Source organism: Pongo pygmaeus, chromosome 9 (assembly GCF_028885625.2).
Source record: "Pongo pygmaeus isolate AG05252 chromosome 9, NHGRI_mPonPyg2-v2.0_pri, whole genome shotgun sequence".
Classification (NCBI taxonomy): Eukaryota; Metazoa; Chordata; class Mammalia; order Primates; family Hominidae; genus Pongo; species Pongo pygmaeus.
Genome location: NC_072382.2, coordinates 103,453,302 through 103,480,157, shown reverse-complemented (window position 1 = coordinate 103,480,157; position 26,856 = coordinate 103,453,302). Strand labels below are relative to the sequence as shown.

Genomic DNA, 26,856 nt, shown 5'->3' with positions numbered 1-26,856 from the left:
TGAGTAGCTGGGATTACAGGCATGCGCCACCACGCCCAGGTAACTTTGTATTTTTAGTAGAGATGGGGTTTCTCCCTGTTGGTCAGGCTGGTCTCAGACTCCCAACCTCAGGTAATCCGCCTGCCTCGGCCTCCCAAAGTGCTGGGATTACAGATGTGAGCCACCGCACCCAGGCTGAATATTATTTTTAGTATCTTTAGAACAGAAAATAAACAGAATTTATTTGAGCAAAGAATGATTTATGAATTGGGCAGCACCCAGAACAAGAAGTTCAGAGAGCTCCACCCAGCAGCATGAGCAACAAGATTTTGTTGGACACAGAAACAAAGTAGAGGAATCATGTGATTGATTACAGCTAGGTGTTTATCTTATTTGGGTATACTCTGATTAGTTGGCTGCCTATGATTGGCTGAAACTCCGCTATTTGTTACAAAAAATATACTCCTAAGTCAGGCTGCGGTTTGCTACAGAGGAACTCAAAGTACAGAGACAGGCTCAGGTAATTGCCTCCTGCTTATTTAATTTAACAAGTATTGTAACCATGTGGCAGCTGTGATGGACAATTTTTTGCGCTTTCACTTTTGTCTTAGCTGAGGCTATTTTTTTTCCCATCTTCTGCTGAAGTATTTTCTTGCTCAAATAAGAATTTCCTGAATTGGTCTCTGGGCAAGATGTGAAAGAACAAAGAATTTTAACATCTGGCTAATTTAAAGTTCTGCCAACTTCTGCTGAAGTTCTGCCATTTTCACTTCAATTTTGTAAGACTTCAACTAGAAATTTAAGATTACAATATGTGTATTTGTCTATTAATATAAATTATAAAAGGCATCAATATTGTCTGCAATGTTACATATATTAATCTTTTAATCCATACAACAATTTCCATAATACAAAGGAGGTAATTGAGCTATAGCAATATTATTAACTTTGTCCAAGATTCCAGGGTAAGGGAGTGTTGAAACTAATCTTTAAATCAGGCAATCTGGCCTTGGAGTCGGCACTCCCAGCCATCTCATACTGTCTCATTGGAGAAACTCTGAGAAAGTGATTGCCACAAATAAGAGATATGATTGTTTGGGTTTAAATAGTAGGTGGTGAGGAAGGAAAGTCAGAGAACAGATAATTATTTTAAGCTGTTTCTTCATTAAGAAAATATTTGAGTGCCTCTTGTGTGTCAGTCATTGTACTAATACCATAAAAACTATGGCAGTTCTCAGGTTAGGAAAGGAGATGGAGAAAATAATTTCTCGAACCAGAAGGAAGATGCAGGAAAGTTTTGCTTTGCCTCTTAATTTTAGGATAATGAAGACTTAGGCATGTGTGTAGAATGAAGGGAAGGAGATATTGAAAGGGAAAATTTGAAGACATTGATCTATCAACCTTCAAAGAGTGGTCATTTTCAATAATATTATTTCTCTGATGTTCAGAATTTTTACAGTTTTAACAAAATAGTTGTAATTAGATTACAACTAATTACAGATTAATTAGAGTCTTAGAAATTTGACTTTTTTTTTTTTTTTTGAGATGGAGTCTCACTCTTTTGCCCAGGCTGGAGTGCAGTGGTGTGATCTCAGCTCACCGCAACCTCCGCCTCCCAGGTTCAAGCGATTCTCCCTGCCTCAGCCTCCCTAGTAGCTGGGATTACAGGCACCTGCCACAACACCCGGCTAATTTTTGTATTTTTTAGTAGAGACAAGGTTTCGCCATGTTGGCCAGGCTGGTCTTGAACTCCTGACCTCAGGTGATCCACCTGCCTTGGCCTCCCAAAGTGTTGGGATTACAGGTGTGAGCCACCGCGCCCAGCCTTGAAATTTGGCATTTTAAAAGTAAATTTTAAGTCTGAATTATCTGCTCTGGATGTCCACCTTGATCAAATTTCTACTTAGCATTTTATAGAAATAGTTCCAAGGTAATATTTTTCCCACTCTATCAGTCATTTCTACTTCCTATTTTTTTGCAAGCAGTTTGCAATTATTGATGTATAGCTTATCAAAGCCTTTTTTTTTCCCCAAGGCAAGAAAAGGCTGACTCACAAAAATTAGATGAATTTATAAATTCATGCTTTATTTATCTGTCTACATCTGTCATTTATTTATTTATTTCTTTACTTATTTATCTATTTGTTGCCTATATTGCAAAAGCTTGGATTTATAATACAGACATGAAGTGATAAAAAAGGAATTGTACAACTTAAAATATCAGGATCTCCAGAGGCTACTTTGTTTTTCATATGAAGGGTGTTGTTTCAAACCAGGGCATGGAAACTAGTAAGTTTTGGCTTATGTTTTTGTTGTACGCTTTCCAGAGGTTTTTAACTGAAGACTCTATGCTCTGTAGTTCTTTCCACGGAGAGCTGACTGATATTTGAAGAAGTGTTTTCATCTATCCAAGAAAAATATGATGTCTCCATCCCAAGCCTCACTCTTATTCTTAAATGTATGTATTTTTATTTGTGGAGAAGCTGTACAAGGTAACTGTGTACATCATTCTACGGTAAGAATTTTAGCAATATTATATTAGCTAGGAAAGCATGATTAGCTTTCAAGATATATAGTAGAATTTTGAAAAGATTAATCATAACTACCAAATATAATTTATGGAACAATTAAAACATTTATTTACAAATGTTGAAAATTGCTTTAATGTTACTGGATTTAAACAGAGGAAACTATAAACTGAGGATTGATTCAACAAATATGAAAAAAGTTTGAAGACGTTTCAGGCCTAGGTTAAAAACTAGCCCACAACTTTTCAATGGAATATCTGATAGGTAGTAAAAAATCACTTTGCTTAAAAAAAAAGCTGTTCCACAAACTTTCATATTTCAAATATTGTCCTGTGAGTGGCTACCCAGGAAATTAAGAAATTGGTCCATTTGATTTTATTTACTCATCAGGTTTATTTGTGGAAGTTTGAATTAAATAGCTTATATTTTTCTCTAATGATCAGCCTTGTCTTTCCTGAAATCTAAGCTTTTCTCTATAGTCTTATTTATTATGTATTAGGTCATATAACATGTTTAATGCATTTTTTCTTATATCTATTTTTTAATATAAAGGACTCTTCAGTAGTTAACATTGTAGAAGATGTATCTAATGCAAAAGATGAAAGTAAAAGTAATGATACTGTTTGTAAGGAAGACTGTGAGGAATCATGTGATGTTAAAACTAAAATTACACGAGAAGAAAAACATTTCATGTGTAGTAAGTATTAAAAATAAACACAATAATAAGGGTATATGATTCATTATTTTTAGGGTAGACACTGAAAAGTATACTTTAGCTTTTGTCTGGGTCATTTTCTACACATCCTGATCATCCTAGGCCAGAAGCTTTATTGTTTGGCCCATAATAGGTGCTTAATAAATATTTGGTAAATGAATGGATCCTTTCTCTATGTAGCTAATTCTGTTTGCAACAAAAGGGTCTCAGGCTTCTCAAACCAATGAGTGCAGCTTTAGACCTATTAAGACAGATGGCTAAATTCAGGAAAAAGCTAATAGAAAGTGACAGGCTGAAAATAAGAAAGAGAGAGGAAGCGGAGTGAGGTAGAATTAAAAATATCAAGATTTATTAATGTGATTCTACTGCTGGTGGACAGAAACTTAGAAAATAAATTTTTAAAGAATAACATACGTAATAATGTGTGGGCCCTTTTGTTATAGGGGGCAACATTATTACTATCTTGGGTAAAACTCACATAGGGTCTGAGAAATATAGGTAGTCAATGTTTATTTCCTAATTTTGGTGGTGTGTTATTAGAAATGTCTTTGGTGTAAGAAATATACACTGAAATAGCATGATGGTACATCATGGCAACATGGTTTCAAAGGCATTAGGAAAAAAGTTATTTGTACTGTTATCGCAACTTCGCTATAAGAAATTTTCTCTTAAAATAAAAACATTTTTAAAAGGAAAATGTATAGTAAATATTTAGTCAGAAACCAAATAACCAAAACCTTTGACTAAGATTTATTATATGTAGGTATATGTATGTGCTTGCAATTTAATTGTGTAAATATAGTATTAATAGAAAAATTAAAACAAACATGTACTTTTTAAAATTAACTTGCCTGGTATAAAACTGTTACCACTAACTTTCTTTTACAGTAAGAATTGATGAATCCTATAACTCCTGCCTCTATATATCTCATCTTATAAAGTGAGAATTTATAATCAGAACACTGTCTCTTAATGATAACAGATTAATTATTCTGGGTAATCTATATTAGTAGGAAGCATAGTTTCATTAAGAAGTATTGAGACAATCATTTCTGGGGTTAATCCTGAGTTAAACAAAATATATACTAACTAAAATATGTAATTCTGAGTATTAAGATAAATCGAGTTAGTATTGAGTTAACGTACATATCCAAAATCAGGTAAAATTCACTATTTTTCAAGGTAATTGTTTTCTGTAACAATATAATATTTAACAGCCACTTTTTATTATGGTTAAGGAAATTTGCAAAATTCTATTGTTTCCTACACAAGAAGTACCAAAAAACTACTAAGGAATATGATGGATGAGCAACAAGCTTCCTTGGATTATTTATCTAATCAGGTATAGATGTTTTAGTATTGTTGTTGTTATTGCATGTGCACGTTGATGTATAGTTACCTGGAGGTATAATCTTTTTTAAAATGCATTCATGTTCAGATCTATTTAGTGCCTACCATGTTAGAGGCACCATAGTTAACTTTAGGCAAACAAAAAGCAGTAAAAAAATCGAACTTAATTCAAGGGGTATAGTCTAGTGGAGCATTAAAATGTGTTGACAAAAATGTGGTTGTTAGAATGCCACAAAAGAGAACTCTCAGATACAAAAAACTTCCCAGAGGAGAAAGTCTGTGAACAGTCATGAAGGATGAATAAATGTTTTAAAAATCATAAAGTTTGGGTAAGGCAAAGAGGACATTCCATTCTGGGGAAACTTCTTGGAGTTGGTGCAGGGTGGAGTGGCTGGTGAGGTTGAGTAAGGAAAACTGACTATAGGAATAGGCAAGAACGAAATCATACCACACCAAGGAGCCACTGTAGTGTTTAAGCAAGGAAATGCCACAATCTGATCAACTTGTGTGGCCAATGACTTGAGGAAGAGCCAAAGGAGGAGGTAAGAAACTACAGCAATGGTTTGGACAAGGTATGAAGGACAGATGTGCAAGAGCAGCCAAATGCAGAAATAGGGGCAGATAAAATCGACGTTAAGGAGGTAGATACTACGAAATTTAATGATTGCTATTTAGCTTTGCCTTTATTCTTTGTTAAAGCAGGAAGAAATCAATCTAGAAAAATGGGCACCATTATGTATTTCATGTAGGGTTTATGAGAGGCTTAGAGATGGCAATTTCTTCAAATATAAATTTACTTAAATGTGTATGCATGTGTTTAGGTTAACGAGCTCATGAATAGAGTTCTCCTTTTGACTACAGAAGTTTTTAGAAAACAGCTGGATCCTTTTCCTCACAGACCAGTTCAGTCACATGGTGAGAACTTTGGTATTTCAGCCTTTTCATGTTTGTCTTTTATTGCTTAAAATTTTCCTGGAGAGGTTGATCCATTTAAAAGTTTTGTTTAAAAACTACAGCTCACCATTCTCTAACAGACTGGGGGGCTAATACCTGCCATTAAGCAAATTTCACCGCAGACAACGTGTACTTTCTTAAAATGGGAAACTTTTTCAACCACGTGAAAGCCATGGCTGTATAAAGATATCCTGAAGCTGTTGAAAATAACGTAGCTTTCTATAGCTTTGTTCTGGGCTCCCAGTTTACATCTTATGAATAATTCATCTGCAGATAGAAGAAAAGAAAATTTCAAAGTTCTCCCACCTGTAAAAAATGTTTTTGACATGTTTGAAATGTTTCAAATTGGGGCATAAAATTTGAAAAGAAAAAGAAATGTAAGACAAGAATAAACTGAAAGTTAGCACTTTTTATACTAAAACATAGCATATTAATTCCTAGAGGCTTGGACTTCTAAGAAAAATACCCTATAAATCTTATAAATATGAATTTATCCCCAAATGTTTAAAGCAAATAAATATTATTGAGGGCCTAGAACATGATCTTTATGTTCTTCTTTGAAAAAGAAGAGAATAAACAGTGCCTGAAAATCTTCTATGTGATAGGTAGGAAGACAGGCACTTTCTCACATTATTTTGTTATTAAAATTATTTTATTATATCTCATAACTGCCCCAAAGCAGGTATAATGTGGTAGTCAGGAGCATGGACTCTGATGTCAGACTCCTTAGTTTCAAATTTCTGACCTGCTGCTCTCGATGTGTTTTCTTATCAGTAAACTGATAGTACCTACCTCTTACAGTTGGTGTGAGGATTAAATGAATAAATACAGGAAAGTCTCTTAAAATATTGCCCGCATCAAATGTTTATCACAAGGAACATTAAAAAAAAATGCCCGAATCATAGGGAGAGCAATATAAGGGCTTGCTATGATCATCATCATCAGATAAGAAATATCCAGCCCAGAAAAATCGAAATAATCTGTTCACATTAATTTGAAAGGTAATGATAAAGCAGATACTCCAACCCCGATCAGTCCTTCAGCATGAACTTCTTTCATGTCTCTGAGCATAAAGTCATTATGAGAATATCTCTTAACAATTAAGGACACAGGCAACAACAAATCTATGTCTCCCAGAGACGAAGGGGAAAGCAAATGACTTTTTATAGCTAACATTTTGTAGATGGCATTTTCTTTGTCATTTGCGTGTGCTGGGCACTATGGTAAGGGCTTTATGTAATACCTTACTACGTAAATAGTTAGGATAACACTATGAAGTAAAGTGTTAGGAGTAGAACTAGGATGTTAAGATGGGCATTTGGACAATGGACACTCTAAGGGTTGAATTTATTTCATTTATTAAAGATGCTACAGAGTAGAGTATCTTCCAGAAAATGTAATATCCATGTCCACATAGACGTGTTTACAATCCTGGGGAGATGAGTGCTTTGGAGAAGGTGATTATGGGGTGCTGTAATTCTAACTGTTGTCAACAGAGTAGGCTCTAACGTCAGGCATAATTTCTTGGGGAAGAAAGTGATTTTCCCCTTTCTTCCTTTGGCTACTGGTATTAGTGGTCCCAAACACATCAGTCTCTGAAGTTGGGAATAGAATAGTGAAATATGTGTCTGTAGTGGTTAATCAACTTATTCCTTTTGGTTTTCTCCTCCCTATTCATGTCGATTTCCTTTACACATTACATTCTCTAAGATAAACCTAAATTTCTGAAAGGGCATTATTTATTGGTAAAGAGAATGTGTAATTATAAAATATGTTTAATAAGTGTTGATCCCAAATGAAATTTTTAAATAGTATAGGAAACTAATCATTAACAGTGATATTATAAGTGAAGGCTTATTGCAGCATAAATTCTTTAATCCCTTATATTTTCTTTTTATTTCTAAAATTGTGACCATTTTTCATTTTGAAGAAGTTAAAATAATATAATAATGAAAATTATGATAATAGCACTATCAATTCTCTATAGTAAAATGATTGCCTTAAGTGTACATTTGAAAATATCCCAATTAAATAATTTTGCTTTTCTAGGTTTAGATTGCACTGATATTAAGGATACCATTGGCTCTGTCACCAAAACACCAAGTGGTTTATACATAATTCACCCAGAAGGATCTAGCTACCCATTTGAGGTAAAGTTTTCCTGTATTATGTGGGCTAAGATAAACATCCAACCAATTTAATTTATGTTAAAATTTAAATTGTTTTAATTTTTAATTTTTCCTTGAAAAATTTTAAATAAATTAGGTAAAGTTCTACTTTCAAAATTTTGGTTTTTTAGAATTCTAATGCCCAAAACATGAATTAATAGAAGAGCTAATGTCTGTCTTTCACTTTTCTATTTGAGTTTCTGCGGTTATACTCTTTAAAGTAAATCCATCTGATGCAAAAGCTTATATTATCCTCGTAATAGGCAGAACTATAGCAGGCAGAACTATGCAATATAAATACTTGCTTGCTTTAATTAGCCTGTGGATATTGGAAAATAATGGTGTGCTTTGCCTTGGAGCTTACTAAAAATACTTTTGACTTCCCTTCCTGTATATGGTTATAATTTCTTCTGATGATAGATGATTTTATGTGATTGTATGAGAAATTAATAATTAAAAAAACCTTTCAGTGGGGTGCAAGGCAGACTGAAAAGCTGATTCATTCTGAAATTGATAAAATAAATTACTCTTATGTCTATTCTTAGTAGTTCTCTGCAAGGATATCTAGTAGAAATTTCTGCTAGAGACTATGCATATTGATGGAATATATGTGTGTGTGTGTGTATATATATATACACACACACACATACAGTTTATATATTATATATATATTTTCCTGGGTACTTCTTTGTGCAGAAGAAAGTTTATGATACTTATACCTTATTGATAGTCTTTATTGGATAATAAAGTCACTTTTTTTCTAAGTAAATACTACCGATTTCTCTTCTTAGAGTTACTACCATTATTTTATTTGAAATCTATTGACAAGATGTCAAAAAATTGGAAATTAGGTGGGAAATAATTTTAAAATTACCTAAGTTAGTTCACCTACAGATTCAAAACTGGATCTGAACAGATGTGGAAAAGGAAGGCTTCTAATTTTGTGAAGAGTGGGATGCATAATCACCTCTTTTGTGGGAAAGTGCTGGTTCCTTAACTTCCTCCATGCTGCTTTTTCTCTGTCTCTATGCGGGAAGTTTCTGAGGGAGAATTTTGCTCTGATTTCTTCCCCATATCGCTTCTATGGGTGCCCTACAGAGGTCCTTTTAGGGGCATTTTACCCAGCATCAACAGATGTGTCTATGAGCACCTGCTGAGTGGGCACAGATCATGCCTTTCTCTGAAAATGCCAGTCTGAAAACAGGGCTTCCAGGCTTGTGGGAGAAAAGAGCAAAGACAAGCACGTGAAATATTTAGCGGGCGCACACACACACACACACACACACACCAGTGTTTTAATTCAAAATTTAGTTTATAGAGAAATACATTGCTCTGCCACATCAGAGCAATACTGTTATACAAACTGAAGAATATTTATAAAGTTGAGTAATAAGAGGATAACCTTAAAATGCTGCAAATACGGCCAGGCACGGTGGCTCACGCCTGTAATCCCAGCACTCTGGGAGGCGGAGGCGGGAGGATCACGAGGTCAGGAGATCAGACCATCCTGGCTAACACAGTGAAACCCCGTCTCTACTAAAAAATACAAAAAAAAAAAAAAAAAAAAAAAAAAAATAGCCGGGCGTGCTAGCGGGCGCCTGTAGTCCCAGCTACTCGGTAGGCTGAGGCGGGAGAATGGCGTGAACCCGGGAGGCGGAGCTTGCAGTGAGCCGGGATCGCGCCACTGCACTCCAGCCTGGGCGACAGAGGGAGACTCTGTCTCAAAAAAAAGGGGGGGGGGGGGGGGAAAAGCTGCAAATACATATTTTTAAAAATGATTGTTATAAGGACTGTGATTAAGTTAATTACAAATTTGTTTGATAATAAACAGTATTATTTAGGTTAATTACAGGTTTGCTTTATAATAAGCAGTATTATTTCTAGAAATATAAAAACATCTGAATAAATTAATGGCATATGATTGCACTGAAAACTCAGTGGCAGTATCGTCTCTTTTTCTAAGCCTAAGGATGAAGCATTAGTGTTATATTATCAAATAATGAAAATAATAGTGTATTATTTTGGTCTTCTCTGTGCTTATTTTAGGTAATGTGTGACATGGATTACAGAGGAGGTGGATGGACTGTGATCCAGAAAAGAATTGATGGGATAATTGATTTCCAAAGGTTGTGGTGTGATTATCTGGATGGATTTGGAGACCTTTTAGGTTAATTTTTTGTATTTTTACTCTACACTGTTTACTCTTTTTGGTATTATATCTATAGAGTCTCTATTGGTCAGATCTTTAGTAAAAATAGCAAATGCTTGCAAATATCAAAATATAACTTTAATCACCCTCTTTTCATATGCCAGATCATTTAAAATAAGTAGGTCTTCAGTGGAGATCTGGAAATCTTTATTTGTAGATATATGGTGAAATGTGATTTGAGTGAAAATTCTAGATTGGATATGTATTAAGTATCTACTATGCACCCAGCAGAATTCTGGCAGGTGATCACCAACTGTTTGCAGAACGAATAACTGAATGGCAGCGTCGTCCTAGATCTTAAAATTCTTGAGGGGTGTGTTGTATCTATACAAGCTAATGAAATGGCGAATTGAGGTATGTGTCTGTGCAAACTCAAATTATTTAAACTGAGCATAGTATTAAAATATCAGTAAACATCATTATGCTCAAAATTTGAAAATTATAACCCCAGGTCGATGTAAAATCTGTTTACATTATTGCCACATGGCACCATCACTTTTGCTGGTAAACAGGAACACCAATATTTCTGAACTTTGCAGAATTTTACATTAATTGGAACTTCTGCCAGTGAGTTTACTAATTTTTATGCTAATTTAAGTTACTATTTTTATAATTGTAAATCTTTAATCTCTCATAATAATGTCATCCAAGGATTTGGTAAGTGGTGGTGTCAGTCCTAGTGCTAAAAATGCTACTGAATGCCAGTGATTTTAGAAGCAATTTGGCTTATACCCAGGTAACTGCCATGCTCTGGAATATAGGGAATTTACTTGCATTTTCTCAGCATTACTTCTGATTTTTCCATTGAGTGCTTCTTCTTGAATTAGGGAGTTATAGATCCATATACAGGCTTTGCCATCTTCCTTACTTCAAATTTATTTTTATGGGGAAAGAATATGAGTTTTGACTAACCAGGTCTTCAGGCAGGTATACTGCATACAAACTGAGACTGCTTTGTACTGGTGTATTTTGAAAACAAATTTGGGGCTGGGTGTAGTGGCTCACGCCTGTAACCCCAGCACTCTGAGAGGCCAAGGCAGGTGGATTGCTTGAGGCCAGGAGTTTGAAACCAGGCTGGCCAACATGTTGAAACCATGTCTCTATAAAAACACAAAAGATGGATTCACAGCCAAATTTTACCAGAGGTACAAAGAAGAGCTGGTGCCATTCTTTCTGAAACTATTCCAAGCAGTAGGAAAAAGAGGGACTCCTCCGTAACTCTTTTTATGAGGCCAGCATCATCCTGATACCAAAACCTGGCAGAGACATAACAAAAAAAGAAAATTTCAGGCCAATATCCCTGATGAACATCGATGCAAAAATCTTCAATAAAATACTGGAAAACTGAATCCAGCAGCACATTAAAAAGCTTATCCACCGTGATCAAGGTGGCTTCATCCCTGGGATGCAAGGCTGGTTCAACATATGCAAATCAATAAACATAATCCATCATATAAACAGAACCAATGACAAAAACCACATGATTATCTCCATAAATGCAGAAAAGCCCTTTGATAAATTCAACACTCCTTCATGTTAAAAACTCTCAATAAACTAGGTATTGATAGAACGTATCTTAAAATAGTAAGAGCTATTTATGACAAACCCACAGCCAATATCATATTGAATGGGCAAAAGCTGGAAGCATTCCCTTTGAAAAACAGCACAAGACAAGGATGCCCCCCTTCACCACTCCTGTTGAACATAGTATTGGAAGTTCTGGCCAGGGCAATCAGGCAAGAGAAATAAATAAAGGGTATTCAATTAGGAAAAGAGGAAGTCAAATTGTCTCTGTTTGCAGATGACATGATTGTATATTTTGAAAACCCCATTGCCTCAGTCTCAAAGCTCCTTAAACTGATAAGCAACTTCAGCAAAGTCTCAGGACACAATATCAATGTGCAAAAATCACAAGCATTCCTATACACCAATAACAGACAGAGAGCCAAATCATGAGTGAACTCCCATTCACAATTGCTACAAACAGAATACAATACCTAGGAATCCAACTTACAAGGGATGTGAAGGACCTCTTCAAGAACTACAAACCACTGCTCAAGGAAATAAGAGAGGACACAAACAAATGGAAAAACATGCCATGCTCATAGATAGGAGGAATCAATATCATGAAAATGGCCATACTGCCCAAAGTAATTATTTTTTTTTGAGACAAAGTTTCACTCGTGTTGCCCAGGCTGGAGAGCAATGACGTGATTTTGGCTCACTGCAACCTCTGCCTGCCAGGTTCAAGCGATTCTCCTGCCTCAGCCTCCCGAGTAGCTGGGATTACAGGTGCCTGCCACCATGCCCGGCTAATTTTTGTAATTTAATAGAGATGGGGTTTCACCACGTTGATCAGGCTGGTCTTGAACTTCTGACCTCAGGTGATCCACCTGCCTCGGCCTCCCAAAGTGCTGGGATTACAGAAATGAGCCACCGTGCCTGGCATGCCCAAAGTAATTTACAGATTCAATGCTATTCCCATCAAGCTACCATTGACTTTCTTCACATAATTAGACAAAACTACTTTAAATTCCATATGGAACCAAAAAAGAGCCTGTATAGCCAAGACAATCCTAAGCAAAAAGAACAAAGCTGGAGGCATCATGCTACCTGACTTCAAACTATACTACCAGACTACAGTAACCAAAACAGCTTGGTACTGGTACCAAAACAGATATATGGACAAATGGAATAGAACAGAGGCCTCAGAAATAACACCACAAATCTATAACCATCTGATCTTTGACAAACCTGACAAAAAAAAGCAATGGGGAAAGAATTCCCTATTTAATAAATGGTGCTGGGAAAACTGGCTAGCCATATGCGGAAAACTGAAACTGGATCCCTTCCTTGGACCTTATACAAAAATTAATTCAAGATGGATTAAAGATTTAAACGTAAGACCTAAAACCATAAAAACCCTAGAAGAAAACCTAGGCAATTCCATTCAGGACATAGGCATGGGCAAAGCCTTCATGACTGAAACAACAAAAGCAATTTCAACAAAAGCCAAAATTGACAAATGGGATCTAATTAAACTAAAGAGCTCCTGCACAGCAAAAGAAACTATCAGCAGAGTGAACAGGCAACCTGCAGAGTGGGAGAAAATTTTCTCAATCTATCCTTCTGGCAAAGGGCTACTATCCAGAATCTACAAATAACTTAAACAAATTTACAAGAAAAAAACAAACCACCATATCAAAAAGTGGGCAAAGGATATGAACAGACACTTTTCAGAAGACGACATTTAAGCGGCCAACCACATATGAAGAAAAGCTTGTCATCACTGGTCATTAGAGAAATGCAATCAAAACCACAAGGAGATACCATCTCATACCAGTTAGAATGGTGATAAGTAAAAAGTCAGGAAACAACAGATGCTGGAGAGGATGTGGAGAAATAGGAACGCTTTTACACTGTTGGTGGGAGTGTAAATTAGTTCAACCATTGTTGAAGACAGTGTGGTGATTCCTCAAGGATCTAGAACCAGAAATACCATTTGACCCAGCAATCCCATTACTGGGTATATACCCAAAGGATTATAAATCATTTTACTATAAAGACACATGTACATGTACGTGTATTGCAGCACTATTCACAACAGCAAAGACTTGGCACCAACCCAAATGCCCATCAATGATAAACTGGATAAGGAAAATGTGGCACATATACACCATGGAATACTAAGCAGCCATAAAAAGAATGAGTTCATGTCCTTCACAGGGACATGGATGAAGCTAGAAACCGTCATTCTCAGCAAACTAACACAGGAACAGAAAACCAAACACTGCATGTTCTCACTCATAAGTGGGAGTTGAACAATGAGAACACATCTACATAGGGAAGGGAACATCACACACAGGAGCCTGTCAGGGGGTGGGGGCTAGAGGAGGGATAGCATTAGAAGAAATACCTAATGTAGATAACAAGTTCATGGGTGCAGCAAATCACCATGCCGCATGTATATCTATGTAACAAAGCTGCACATTCTGCACATGTATCCCAGAACTTAAGTATAGTAAAAAATAAACACAAAAATTAGCTGGGGGTGGTGGTGCACGCCTCTGTAATCCCAGCTACTTGGGAGGCTGAGGCATGAGAATTGCTTGAATTAGGGGTAGGCGGAAGTTGCAGTGAGCCGAGTTCGCACTACTGCACCGCAGCCTGGGTGACAGAGTTGGACTCTCAATAAATAAATAAATAAATAAATATAGGATTACAGAAAATGTATTTTTAAGTCTTAAATTTGAGGGTGGGGTACTGGGAAAAGATGGCAGGGGCACTTAAATTGAAGTGTTGTATACTGTGTGAGACTCAGTGGACCCCCATGGAGCCATCTTACTGGGTGCACTTTCTCTCCTTACTTTTCTTTTTTTTTTTTTTTTGTTTTTCTTTTTTTTTCTTTTATTATTATTATTATTGTTATTATTATTATTATTATTATACTTTAGGTTTTATGGTACATGTGCGCAATGTGCAGGTAAGTTACATATGTATACATGTGCCATGCTGGTGCGCTGCACCCACCAACTCGTCATCTAGCATTAGGTATATCTCCCAATGCTATCCCTCCCCCCTCCCCCCACCCCACAACAGTCCCCAAAGTGTGATGTTCCCCTTCCTGTGTCCATGTGTTCTCATTGTTCAATTCCCACCTATGAGTGAGAATATGCGGTGTTTGGTTTTTTGTTCTTGCGATAGTTTACTGAGAATGATGATTTCCAATTTCATCCATGTCCCTACAAAGGACATGAACTCATCATTTTTTATGGCTGCATAGTATTCCATGGTGTATATGTGCCACATTTTCTTAATCCAGTCTATCATTGTTGGACATTTGGGTTGGTTCCAAGTCTTTGCTATTGTGAATAATGCGGCAATAAACATACGTGTGCATGTGTCTTTATAGCAGCATGATTTATAGTCCTTTGGGTATATACCCAGTAATGGGATGGCTGGGTCGAATGGAATTTCTAGTTCTAGATCCCTGAGGAATCGCCACACTGACTTCCACAAGGGTTGAACTAGTTTACAGTCCCACCAACAGTGTAAAAGTGTTCCTATTTCTCCACATCCTCTCCAGCACCTGTTGTTTCCTGACTTTTTAATGATTGCCATTCTAACTGGTGTGAGATGGTATCTCGTTGTGGTTTTGATTTGCATTTCTCTGATGGCCAGTGATGGTGAGCATTTTTTCATGTGTTTTTTGGCTGCATAAATGTCTTCTTTTGAGAAGTGTCTGTTCATGTCCTTCGCCCACTTTTTGATGGGGTTCTTTGTTTTTTTCTTGTAAATTTGTTGGAGTTCATTGTAGATTCTGGATATTAGCCCTTTGTCAGATGAGTAGGTTGCAAAAATTTTCTCCCATTTTGTAGGTTGCCTGTTCACTCTGATGGTAGTTTCTTTTGCTGTGCAGAAGCTCTTGAGTTTAATTAGATCCCATTTGTCAATTTTGGCTTTTGTTGCCATGGCTTTTGGTGTTTTAGACATGAAGTCCTTGCCCATGCCTATGTCCTGAATGGTAATGCCTAGGTTTTCTTCTAGGGTTTTTATGGTTTTAGGTCTAACATTTAAGTCTTTAATCCATCTTGAATTGATTTTTGTATAAGGTGTAAGGAAGGGATCCAGTTTCAGCTTTCTACATATGGCTAGCCAGTTTTCCCAGCACCATTTATTAAATAGGGAATCCTTTCCCCATTTCTTGTTTTTGTCAGGTTTGTCAAAATCAGATACTTGTAGATATGTGGCATTATTTCTGACGGCTCTGTTCTGTTCCATTGATCTATATCTCTGTTTTGGTACCAGTACCATGCTGTTTTGGTTACTGTAGCCTTGTAGTATAGTTTGAAGTCAGGTAGTGTGATGCCTCCAGCTTTGTTCTTTTGGCTTAGGATTGACTTGGCGATGTGGGCTCTTTTTTGGTTCCATATGAACTTTAAAGTAGTTTTTTCCAATTCTGTGAAGAAAGTCATTGGTAGCTTGATGGGGATGGCATTGAATCTGTAAATTACCTTGGGAAGGATGGCCATTTTCATGATATTGATTCTTCCTGTCCATGAGCATGGAATGTTCTTCCATTTGTTTGTATCCTCTTTTATTTCCTTGAGCAGTGGTTTGTAGTTCTCCTTGAAGAGGTCTTTCACATCCCTTGTAAGTTGGATTCCTAGGTATTTTATTCTCTTTGAAGCAATTGTGAATGGGAGTTCACTCATGATTTGGCTCTCTGTTTGTCTGTTATTGATGTATAAGAATGCTTGTGATTTTTGCACATTGATTTTGTATCCTGAGACTTTGCTGAAGTTGCTTATCAGCTTAAGGAGATTTTGGGCTGAGACAATGGGGTTTTCTAGATATACTATCATGTCATCTGCAAACAGGGACAATTAGACTTCCTCTTTTCCTAATTGAATACCCTTGATTTCCTTCTCCTGCCTAATTGCCCTGGCCAGAACTTCCAACACTATGTTGAATAGAAGTGGTGAGAGAGGGCATCCCTGTCTTGTGCCAGTTTTCAAAGGGAATGCTTCCAGATTTTGCCCATTCAGTATAATATTGGCTGTGGGTTTGTCATAAATAGCTCTTATTATTTTGAGATACGTCCCATCAATTCCTAATTTATTGAGTTTTTAGCATGAAGGGTTGTTGAATTTTGTCAAAGGCCTTTTCTGCATCTATTGAGATAATCATGTGGTTTTTGTCTTTGGTTCTGTTTATATGCTGGATTACATTTATTGATTTGCATATATTGAACCAGCCTTGCATCCCAGGGATGAAGCCCACTTGATCATGGTGGATAAGCTTTTTGATGTGCTGCTGGATTCGGTTTGCCAGTATTTTATTGAGGATTTTTGCATCAATGTTCATCAAGGATATTGGTCTAAAATTCTCTTTTTTTGTTGTGTCTCTGCCAGGCTTTGGTATCAGGATGATGCTGGCCTCATAAAATGAGTTAGGGAGGATTCCCTCTTTTTCTATTGATTGGAATAGTTTCAGAAGGAATGGTACCAGCTTCTCCTTGTACCTCTGGTAGAATTCGGCTGTGAACCCATCTGGTCCTGGACTTTTTTTGGTTGGTAAGCTATTGATTATTGCCACAATTTCAGCTCCTGTTATTGGTCTATTCAGAGATTCAACTTCTTCCTGGTTTAGTCTTGGGAGGGTGTATGTGTTGAGGAATTTATCCATTTCTTCTAGATTTTCTAGTTTATTTGCATAGAGGTGTTTGTAATATTCTCTGATGGTAGTTTGTATTTCTGTGGGATCGGTGGTGATATCCCCTTTATCATTTTTTATTGCATCTATTTGATTCTTCTCTCTTTTTTTGTTTATTAATCTTGCTAGTGGTCTATCAATTTTGTTGATCCTTTCAAAAAACCAGCTCCTGGATTCATTAATTTTTTGAAGGGTTTTGTTTGTCTCTATTTCCTTCAGTTCTGCTCTGATTTTAGTTATTTCTTGCCTTCTGCTAGCTTTTGAATGTGTTTGCTCTTGCTTTTCTAGTTCTTTTAATTGTGATGTTAGGGTGTCAATTTTGGATCTTTCCTGCTTTCTCTTGTGGGCATTTAGTGCTATAAATTTCCCTCTACACACTGCTTTGAATGCATCCCAGAGATTCTGGTATGTTGTGTCTTGGTTCTCGTTGGTTTCAAAGAACATCTTTATTTCTGCCTTCATTTCGTTATGTACCCAGTAGTCATTCAGGAGCAGGTTGTTCAGTTTCCACGTAGTTGAGCGGTTTTGAGTGAGATTCTTAATCCTGAGTTCTAGCTTGATTGCACTGTGATCTGAGAGACAGTTTGTTACAATTTCTGTTCTTTTACATTTATTGAGGAGAGCTTTACTTCCAAGTATATGGTCAATTTTGGAATAGGTGTGGTGTGGTGCTGAAAAAAATGTATATTCTGTTGATATGGGGTGGAGAGTTCTGTAGATGTCTATTAGGTCCGCTTGGTGCAGAGCTGAGTTCAATTCCTGGGTATCCTTGTTGACTTTCTGTCTCGTTGATCTGTCTAATGTTGACAGTGGGGTGTTAAAGTCTCCCATTATTAATGTGTGGGAGTCTAAGTCTCTTTGTAGGTCACTCAGGACTTGCTTTATGAATCTGGGTGCTCCTGTATTGGGTGCATATATATTTAGGATAGTTAGCTCTTCTTGTTGAATTAATCCCTTTACCATTATGTAATGGCCTTCTTTGTCTCTTTTGATCTTTGTTGGTTTAAAGTCTGTTTTATCAGAGACTAGGATTGCAACCCCTGCCTTTTTTTGTTTTCCATTTGCTTGGTAGATCTTCCTCCATCCTTTTATTTTGAGCCTATGTGTGTCTCTGCACGTGAGATGGGTTTCCTGAATACAGCACACTGATGGGTCTTGAGTCTTTATCCAATTTGCCAGTCTGTGTCTTTTAATTGGAGCATTTAGTCCATTTACATTTAAAGTTAATATTGTTATGTGTGAATTTGATCCTGTCATTATGATGTTAGCTGGATATTTTGCTTGTTAGTTGATGCAGTCTCTTCCTAGTCTCGATGGTCTTTACATTTCGGTATGATTTTGCAGTGGCTGGTACCTGTTGTGCCTTTCCATGTTTAGCGCTTCCTTCAGGAGCTCTTTTAGGGCAGGCCTGGTGGTGACAAAATCTCTCAGCATTTGCTTGTCTGTAAAGTATTTTATTTCTCCTTCACTTATGAAGCTTAGTTTGGCAGGATATGAAATTCTGGGTTGAAAATTCTTTTCTTTAAGAATGTTGAATATTGGCCCCCACTCTCTTCTGGCTTGTAGGGTTTCTGCCAAGAGATCCGCTGTTAGTCTGATGGGCTTCCCTTTGATGGTAACCCGACCTTTCTCTCTGGCTGCCCTTAACATTTTTTCCTTCATTTCAACTTTGGTGAATCTGACAATTATGTGTCTTGGAGTTGCTCTTCTCGAGGAGTATCTTTGTGGCGTTCTCTGTATTTCCTGAATCTGAATGTTGGCCTGCCCTGCTAGATTGGGGAAGTTCTCCTGGATAATATCCTGCAGAGTGTTTTCCAACTTGTTTCCATTCTCCCCGTCACTTTCAGGTACACCAATCAGATGTACATTTGGTCTTTTCACATAGTCCCACATTTCTTGGAGGCTTTGCTCGTTTCTTTTTATTCTTTTTTCTCTAAACTTCCCTTCTCGCTTCATTTCATTCATTTCCTCTTCCAGGGCTGATACCCTTTCTTCCATTTGATCGCATCGGCTCCTGAGGCTTCTGCATTCTTCACGTAGTTCTCGAGCCTTGGTTTTCAGCTCCATCAGCTCCTTTAAGCACTTCTCTGTATTGGTTATTCTAGTTATACATTCTTCTAAATTTTTTTCAAAGTTTTCAACTTCTTTGCCTTTGGTTTGAATATCCTCCCGTAGCTCGGAGTAATTTGATCGTCTGAAGCCTTCTTCTCTCAGCTCGTCAAAGTCATTCTCCCTCCAGCTTTGTTCCGTTGCTGGTGAGGAACTGCGTTCCTTTGGAGGAGGAGAGGTACTCTGGTTTTTAGAGTTTCCAGTTTTTCTGCTCTGTTTTTTCCCCATCTTTGTGGTTTTATCTACTTTTGGTCTTTGATGATGGTGATGTACAGATGGGTTTTTGGTGTGGATGTCCTTTCTGTTAGTTTTCCTTCTAACAGACAGAACCCTCAGCTGCAGGTCTGTTGGAGTACCTGGCCGGCCGTGTGCGGTGTCAGTGTGCCCCTGCTGGGGGGTGCCTCCCAGTTAGGCTGCTCGGGGGTCAGGGGTCAGGGACCCACTTGAGGAGGCAGTCAGCCCGTTCTCAGATCTCCAGCTGCGTGCTGGGAGAACCACTGCTCTCCTCACAGCTGTCAGACAGGGACATTTAAGTCTGCAGAGGTTACTGCTGTCTTTTTGTTTGTCTGTGTCCTGCCCCCAGAGGTGGAGCCTACAGAGGCAGGCAGGCCTCCTTGAGCTGTGGTGGGCTCCACCCAGTTCAAGCTTCCAGGCTGCTTTGTTTACCTAAGCAAGCCTGGGCAATGGCGGGCGCCCCTCCCCCAGCCTCGCTGCCGACTTGCTGTTTGATCTCAGACTGCTGTGCTAGCAATCAGCGAGACTCCGTGGGCGTAGGACCCTGTGAGCCAGGTGCTGGCTATACTCTCCTGGGGCACCGTTTTCTAAGCCCGTCGGAAAAGCACAGTATTTGGGTGGGAGTGGCCCGATTTTCCAGGTGCCGTCTGTCACCCCTGGAAGGGGAACTCCATGACCCCTTGTGCTTCCTGAGTGAGGCAATGCCTCGCCCCTGCTTCGGCTGGCGCACGGTGCGCTCACCCACTGACCTGCGCCCACTGTCTGGCACTCCCTAGTGAGATGAACACGGTACCTCAGATGGAAATGCAGAAATCACCCGTCTTCTGCTTCGCTCGCGCTGGGAGCTGTAGACCGGAGCTGTTCCTATTCGGCCATCTTGGCTCCTCCCCCTCTCCTTACTTTTCAATTGTGAGTGTGTTGCTAAAACGTCTGCCCCGGTGAGGTCTGAAGAAAGACTTAATATCTTAGCTATAATTTGAAGAGTTTGAATGCTGTCATGTTATTCTCCAACTCTGAAGCTTGTTTTGACTGGACCCTTGTTTTCTTTAATAATTTTATGATTCAAGTAGAGGCATATATCTCAGAGCAGAGGTATACATATTTGGGCTATGCCACGTGGGTAGGGAGAGGTAGAAAGCCATTGGCTAGAATATGTATGCAAGAAGTATGCAGTCCGAGTTGGGGAGTTTTATATTTCATCCTGAATCTATAATTGTCTTGGAAATATTGATCCTAAACCTGGGGATATTCCAATGTTATTACATTATGTTCAGGGCACAGGAAATTAACCAGCTGCATTGTAACAAAGAAGTGTCTGTTAAGAAAGTATTCCAAGACAGGAAAAATAATTTCAACTGAGTGTTTTTAGGAAATGTTTCTTTAGGAACCGCTGATTTGGAGGTTAAACCTCATTTACTGGTAAATAACGTTTTGTTACCTGCCATAATATTTCAATTGGTTTTATGTTGAAATGCCTTAAGGTAAAAGTTGACTTTCTATTTTAGTCTTTAAATGAAGACTAATTTAATTTTGGGAGATAAAATTTGGGGAGATCATTATTATCTTCTCTCCCCAAATTTTACTTAATTTGGGGAGATAAAAATGAAAAAGGGTCTGATTTTCTCAAGTCTGGTGAAGTAGAAGTAGGAATTTTGTTTGTTTTATAAAGTAGGTAAGCACTGATAATTTGAGCTAGGTCATCCAGTGCCTTTAATTACTTATGTGAGCCATCTCAGGGTTTTTGAAATACTAAACAAGACCAAACATTCAATAATAAACCATTATTCTAATTTGTATTAAAACATATTAAAACAAAGTATTTTTTTTACAGGAGAATTTTGGCTAGGACTAAAAAAGATTTTTTATATAGTAAATCAGAAAAATACCAGTTTTATGCTGTATGTGGCTTTGGAATCTGAAGATGACACACTTGCTTATGCATCATATGATAATTTTTGGCTAGAGGATGAAACGAGATTTTTTAAAATGCACTTAGGACGGTATTCAGGAAATGCTGGTAAGTTTTTTTTTTATTCCTAAAATTATCCAGATCTAAATTATAACTGACTCATTATTAAGTAAAGATAAAAATAATGCATTTGTCTTTATATATAACACATAACTGATAACAGAATAGATTAGGAATAAGAAAGCTGGCCAAGTCTTGAGTTTTGAAACTTTGTTATGATCATTGTACCACCTCATGTTTCTGAAGTGCTTTATAGTCTCTAAAACAATTTGCCTTATGTAATCTCAGTTGATTCTTTGGATAGAGAGCCTGTGGAGTAGGCTGTGAAGGTATTTTCATTTTCATGTTCAGAGAGGCTGACATTTAGAAGTGACAGACTGTTAGAGATGATCTCTAGTCGTCTCACTTTACAGGTGAAAAAACCTGAGTGATAAAGTGACTTGCCCAGCGTTCCGAGATCACGTCACCTGAGCCAAGGCAAGAAACCAGGCTGACAGAACAACAAGTTTAGTGTTCTTTTCATTGTACTTTGATGCATCTGCTCATTTCCAAATAAATTTAATTTGTCAGAACTTCAAAATACTTGATGTTAAACTTGCATTTTAATGCTGAAAATTTAAAGGCATTTGAGTTAAAAAGTACTAAATTCAACTCCCTTTTTGCTGTTTGTGGTACTTGTTCATTATGTATATTTAGTGTTAGAAATAAAAAAATAAATGATATATGTTCCCAGCTCTTTAACTGATCCCAATATAAAGGAGAAGATAAGTAACACTGGAAATACAGAATACTGATAGGACTTTTGGGGTCAGAAAGAGGGTGAGAATGATTTCAGTTGATTGTACCCAAAAAATATTCATGGAAAAGCAATTTTTAACAAGCTGTTAATGTTAGATTCAACATGGGAAGCTTTTTAAAAGTATATATTCCTGTAGAATCTGATTCAGTTATTTTAAGCCAGATGGATATGTTGGCATACTTGCAGTTGAGAACCACTGATCTAGTCTTGGAAGAAGGGATAGGCTTTTGGCAAATGAAGGCTGACAAACAGAGCAGCTTAAGTTAAGGCATAGAGGGAGGAAAATTATAGGGCACAGAGAGTTGTCTGACATGGTTGGAATCTATGATACCTGAGGGGTTTACACTTGGGTTATTAGGTGAAAGTCTGAAATTCCAATCATGATCTATAGGGAAAAGTTTAAAAAATTACAATATATGATTTTCAATGCTTGCTCTCTAAAAGTGTAAAGAACTATCTAAAGATGGAATACACTATATTAGGAAAAGTTTATGTGGGGGTTCTCTGAAAGATGACTAGGATCTAATTAAACGATAATATTGATAATGGCAAAAGTTTTTTTGTTACAAAACTCTCAAATTATGCCATACTGTACTCTACATTTTCCCAACAAGGTTTTGAAGTTGTGAAGTAACTTTCAACTGTTGATCACATAATGTAATCAAAAGAATAAAAGAAAAAGGTGTCAGCAGAATGTAATGATAGAAATACAGATAAAATCAATGGGTTAAATGTGATCAGGTGTGTGGTAAAGGCAGGTCACAAATTTGGCTTTGAGCTTGGAGCAAAAACAGAGATATGAATTTGAACATTTGAGCAACACACTTGTTCCATGAGAATCCCAACTATTCCTGATTAGAAGACTTGAGATAAATTTCTCTGGATTCTTAGGGAAAACAAAAGTGTTATGTTCTCCAACCACACTCTCACAGAAAACATGATGGGTATATTATAATAGGCTATTTTTAAGGAAATATACCTATGCATATATTTTTTAAATGAATTAAATAAAATCTATTGAGGAGCTTATGTGCTGTATGATCCTTCCGGTGGTCGGACTTTATCTAGGGAGAGTATCCATGGCATGATCACATTGTTTAGGCAATGCTCCATGGGTATTGTCTCTCACTGGAACTTTGGAAAGGTATCACACTGTGTGGGTGTTGGAGATTATATATTCTCTGAAAATCCCTACAATGTGTGTGTTTTGTTTCCCATGAAGTGCAGAGTCAGAGACTTTAATAATCAGCAGAATTGGGGTATAGGATACGCCACCACTGCTAATGAAGTTCTTCAGGCCCTTTCAAAAGATTTATCTCAAGAGATGCCAAACTTTCAGAAATAATGAAACAAACATAGAGCTTGGTTTCTCCACAGATTTTATATGGCTTCTTTTTTAAATTAGTGTTTCAAACATTAGCCAAAGTTTATATATAGGTGAAATGTAGGCATTATGGGTTTACTTAGAATCTTTAACTTTATGGAATTTTATGAAACAAAATATGACTCCTGCTCCTGCCACTGAGTTAACTGGGTCATCTTGGACAAGATACTTAATCATTGCAGGGATATTGTAAATACGAGGGATACCATACATACAATGTTCAGGCCGGAAGTGGTGGATCACGCCTGTAATCCTAACACTTTGGGAGGCTGAGGTGGGTGGATCACTTGAGGTCAGGAGTTCAAGACCAACCTGGCCAACATGGTGAAACCCCATCTCTACTAAAAATACAAAAATTAGCTGGGTGTGGTGGTGTGTGCCTGTAATGCCAACTACTTGGGAGGCTAAGGCAGGAGAATCACTTGAACTTGGGAGGTGAAGGTTGCAGTGAGCCGAGATCATGCAATTGCACTCCAGACTGGGGGACATGAGCAAAACTCTGTCTTAAAAACAAAACAAAATAAAGCAATGTTCAATAGAAGCCCTTTAAAAATGGTATTGTCTTAACTACTATCCAATTGGTCCATAAATCATGTGAAGAGCCGTGAAGAAAAGGTACACGTCAACAGTATATCTGAATTTCTCTTGAGGGCATTTGGTATTCTGTATAAAGTTGATGGTCCCTAGAAAAAATCCCCAACTTTGTAATTGTAAATCTAAATTTCTTAAAGGTAAAAGTTTCTCTAGCTAAAGTGACGTAAATGGTAGTGGGATGAAAACCTACCCTGCGTAAATTTTTTTTTTCCTAAATTATCAATTATCATATTGGTCTGTCCAAATTTTGACAGCTCTGTATGCTATAATTTTTGGCCTAAATTATCTGGTTTTGTCTACACAGCAAAACTCCATTTTGGACTGTGACTTTTATATCAAATATTCATTTAAAGATGCCTGTCATGTTGAGGAACTCATCACCAGATTGTGGCATGTTGAATCTTCGAGTAGGAGAATTTTAACATGATAAACAGTGGAAAAATAATTTAAACCTTATTTCCAGATGTGATGCTCTTGCCTAATATGCTGGTAATGATTAATTAAAATAATATAAATTTCCTTTAAATTCAATCATTAAAAATTTTTTTCCCAGGTGATGCATTCCGGGGTCTCAAAAAAGAAGATAATCAAAATGCAATGCCTTTTAGCACATCAGATGTTGATAATGATGGGTGTCGCCCTGCATGCCTGGTCAATGGTCAGTCTGTGAGGAGCTGCAGTCACCTCCATAACAAGACCGGCTGGTGGTTTAACGAGTGTGGTCTAGCAAATCTAAATGGCATTCATCACTTCTCTGGAAAATTGCTTGCAACTGGAATTCAGTGGGGCACGTGGACCAAAAACAACTCACCTGTCAAGATTAAATCTGTTTCAATGAAAATTAGAAGAATGTACAATCCATATTTTAAATAATCTCATTTAACATTGTAACGCAAGTTCTACAATGATAATATATTAAAGATTTTTAAAAGTTTATCTTTTCACTTAGTGTTTCAAACATATTAGGCAAAATTTAACTGTAGATGGCATTTAGATGCTATGAGTTTAATTAGAAAACTTCAATTTTGTAATATTCTATAAAAGAAAACATGACTTATTGTATGTTTTTACTTCTGACTATATTAACAATATACAATGAAATTTGTTTCAAGTGAACTACAACTTGTCTTCCTAAAATTTATGGTGCTTTTAAAGGATTTTGCCTTTCCTTTGAAGCATTTTTAAACCATAATATGTTGTTAGGAAAATTGAAGAGAATATTTCACTTATTTTTATACTTTATATGATTATGTAATCTACAGATAATTTCTACTGAAGACAGTTACAATAAATAACTTTTATGCAGATTAATATATAAACTACACATGATTTGAGAACCTTAACTATTTCTAGGTGATGCCATACCATTTTAAAAGTAGTAAAAGTTTGCTGCCCAAATAGTTTTTCTTGTTTTCATATCTAATCATGGTTAACTATTTTGTTATTGTTTGTAATAAATATACCGTACTTTTATATCCTGATCAGCTGCATTCTAAAATACGTCTTTATCTGAACTCTTTTTGAACCAGTAGGAATGGTATGGACTTTACGTGAAGGATGGTGGATAAAAGAGTGATGAATCAATTCTAGATACACTCTAGGAGTAAGCTGGTCCTCTCTACTTTTTCTACTAAGGTGGAGGGAATTGGATGGTAAGGATTCCATGGGAGAGGACAGCAGAGAACATGCAGGGCCAAGTGTCAGTTACTGATAAGAGAGACAAGGGAAATGATCAAGAATTAGCTTTGAATAGAAAGTACTTTGTCCAGAGTTAGGGTTATATAATACTCAAGGGAGGGGAAAAGTGGCTGAAAAATTAAGTGGGAAGAGGATTGAATTAAAAGTAAGTTTGAGGATACAGATGTCAGGGTGACATAGCTAAGCCCAGAATAGAACACAGAATCTGATTTGGGTTCAGGGATGGACAAAAATGATAATAAGGTTGTCATTTAAGGTGCTTTCACTTTGATATCCTCTGAAAGCAGTGAATAAATCGTGAACAGGATTACATGAGATAAGATTGCAGGAGGGTGCACATGGATTCCCATGGTCTCCAGTGCACATCACAGAGGCACAGCTGAGGTTGTATCTTGGCAGTGGAGTCAGATGCCTGCCAGGTTGGAGAAGCACAGAACTGCCTTTTTTATCTGTAATGATATGAGCACCACAAGGCAAATTCCCCTAAAAATAAAGGGAATAATTTTGTCACTTAGCAAGCCACTCTGTTGTTTTGAATCTGGGCCTTGAAATCTTTGCTGAGCTGGGACAGAGGCAATCTCCCTTATGGTACTGCAAGAGATAGGGGCTTCACATTTTTATCCCATCTAAAGGCTATGGAAATGATGGAAAAATTGAGGATGAAAGCAGAATGGGAATCAATGGAATATTAAAAGGAAAGATGGACCCAGAGAGAAGTGAGAAATTTTAATTTTGGGGGGCTTTGGAGTGGAAAGATGTATTTGACTTATAATTGACTAACCATGGGCAACATTACTTCCGGGTTGCCTTGTGAGATGCTTTAAAAGTATTAAGAGGTCTCAAACCCTACTGCAAATGAGAAGGTATATTTCAGGTCATAATCCTGAGCCTCAGATACTCAGACCTGACTCTTAGGAGATGTTAAGGGATAAGGGCAACTGTCTTTCTTTTC

General features: G+C 37.1%; 1 protein-coding gene across 2 annotated transcripts; it reads left to right on the top strand.

Moving 5' to 3' along the window:
• The first annotated feature begins 333 nt into the window (after positions 1-333).
• ANGPTL5 (angiopoietin like 5) lies at positions 334-25,687 on the top strand. 2 transcript variants are annotated; one of them, XM_054438894.2, is made up of 9 exons: positions 334-499; positions 2,338-2,493; positions 3,059-3,203; positions 4,460-4,563; positions 5,393-5,486; positions 7,575-7,675; positions 9,740-9,860; positions 21,292-21,477; positions 24,760-25,687. In XM_054438894.2, the coding sequence occupies exons 2-9, from the start codon at positions 2,398-2,400 to the stop codon at positions 25,077-25,079; spliced, it is 1,167 nt and encodes a 388-aa protein (XP_054294869.2). In that variant the 5' UTR covers positions 334-499; positions 2,338-2,397; the 3' UTR covers positions 25,080-25,687. The 2 variants fall into 2 exon arrangements, with proteins under 2 accessions (XP_054294869.2, XP_054294868.2); XM_054438893.2 differs by having other exon boundaries at positions 348-499; positions 2,306-2,493.
• The last annotated feature ends 1,169 nt before the right edge of the window (positions 25,688-26,856 follow it).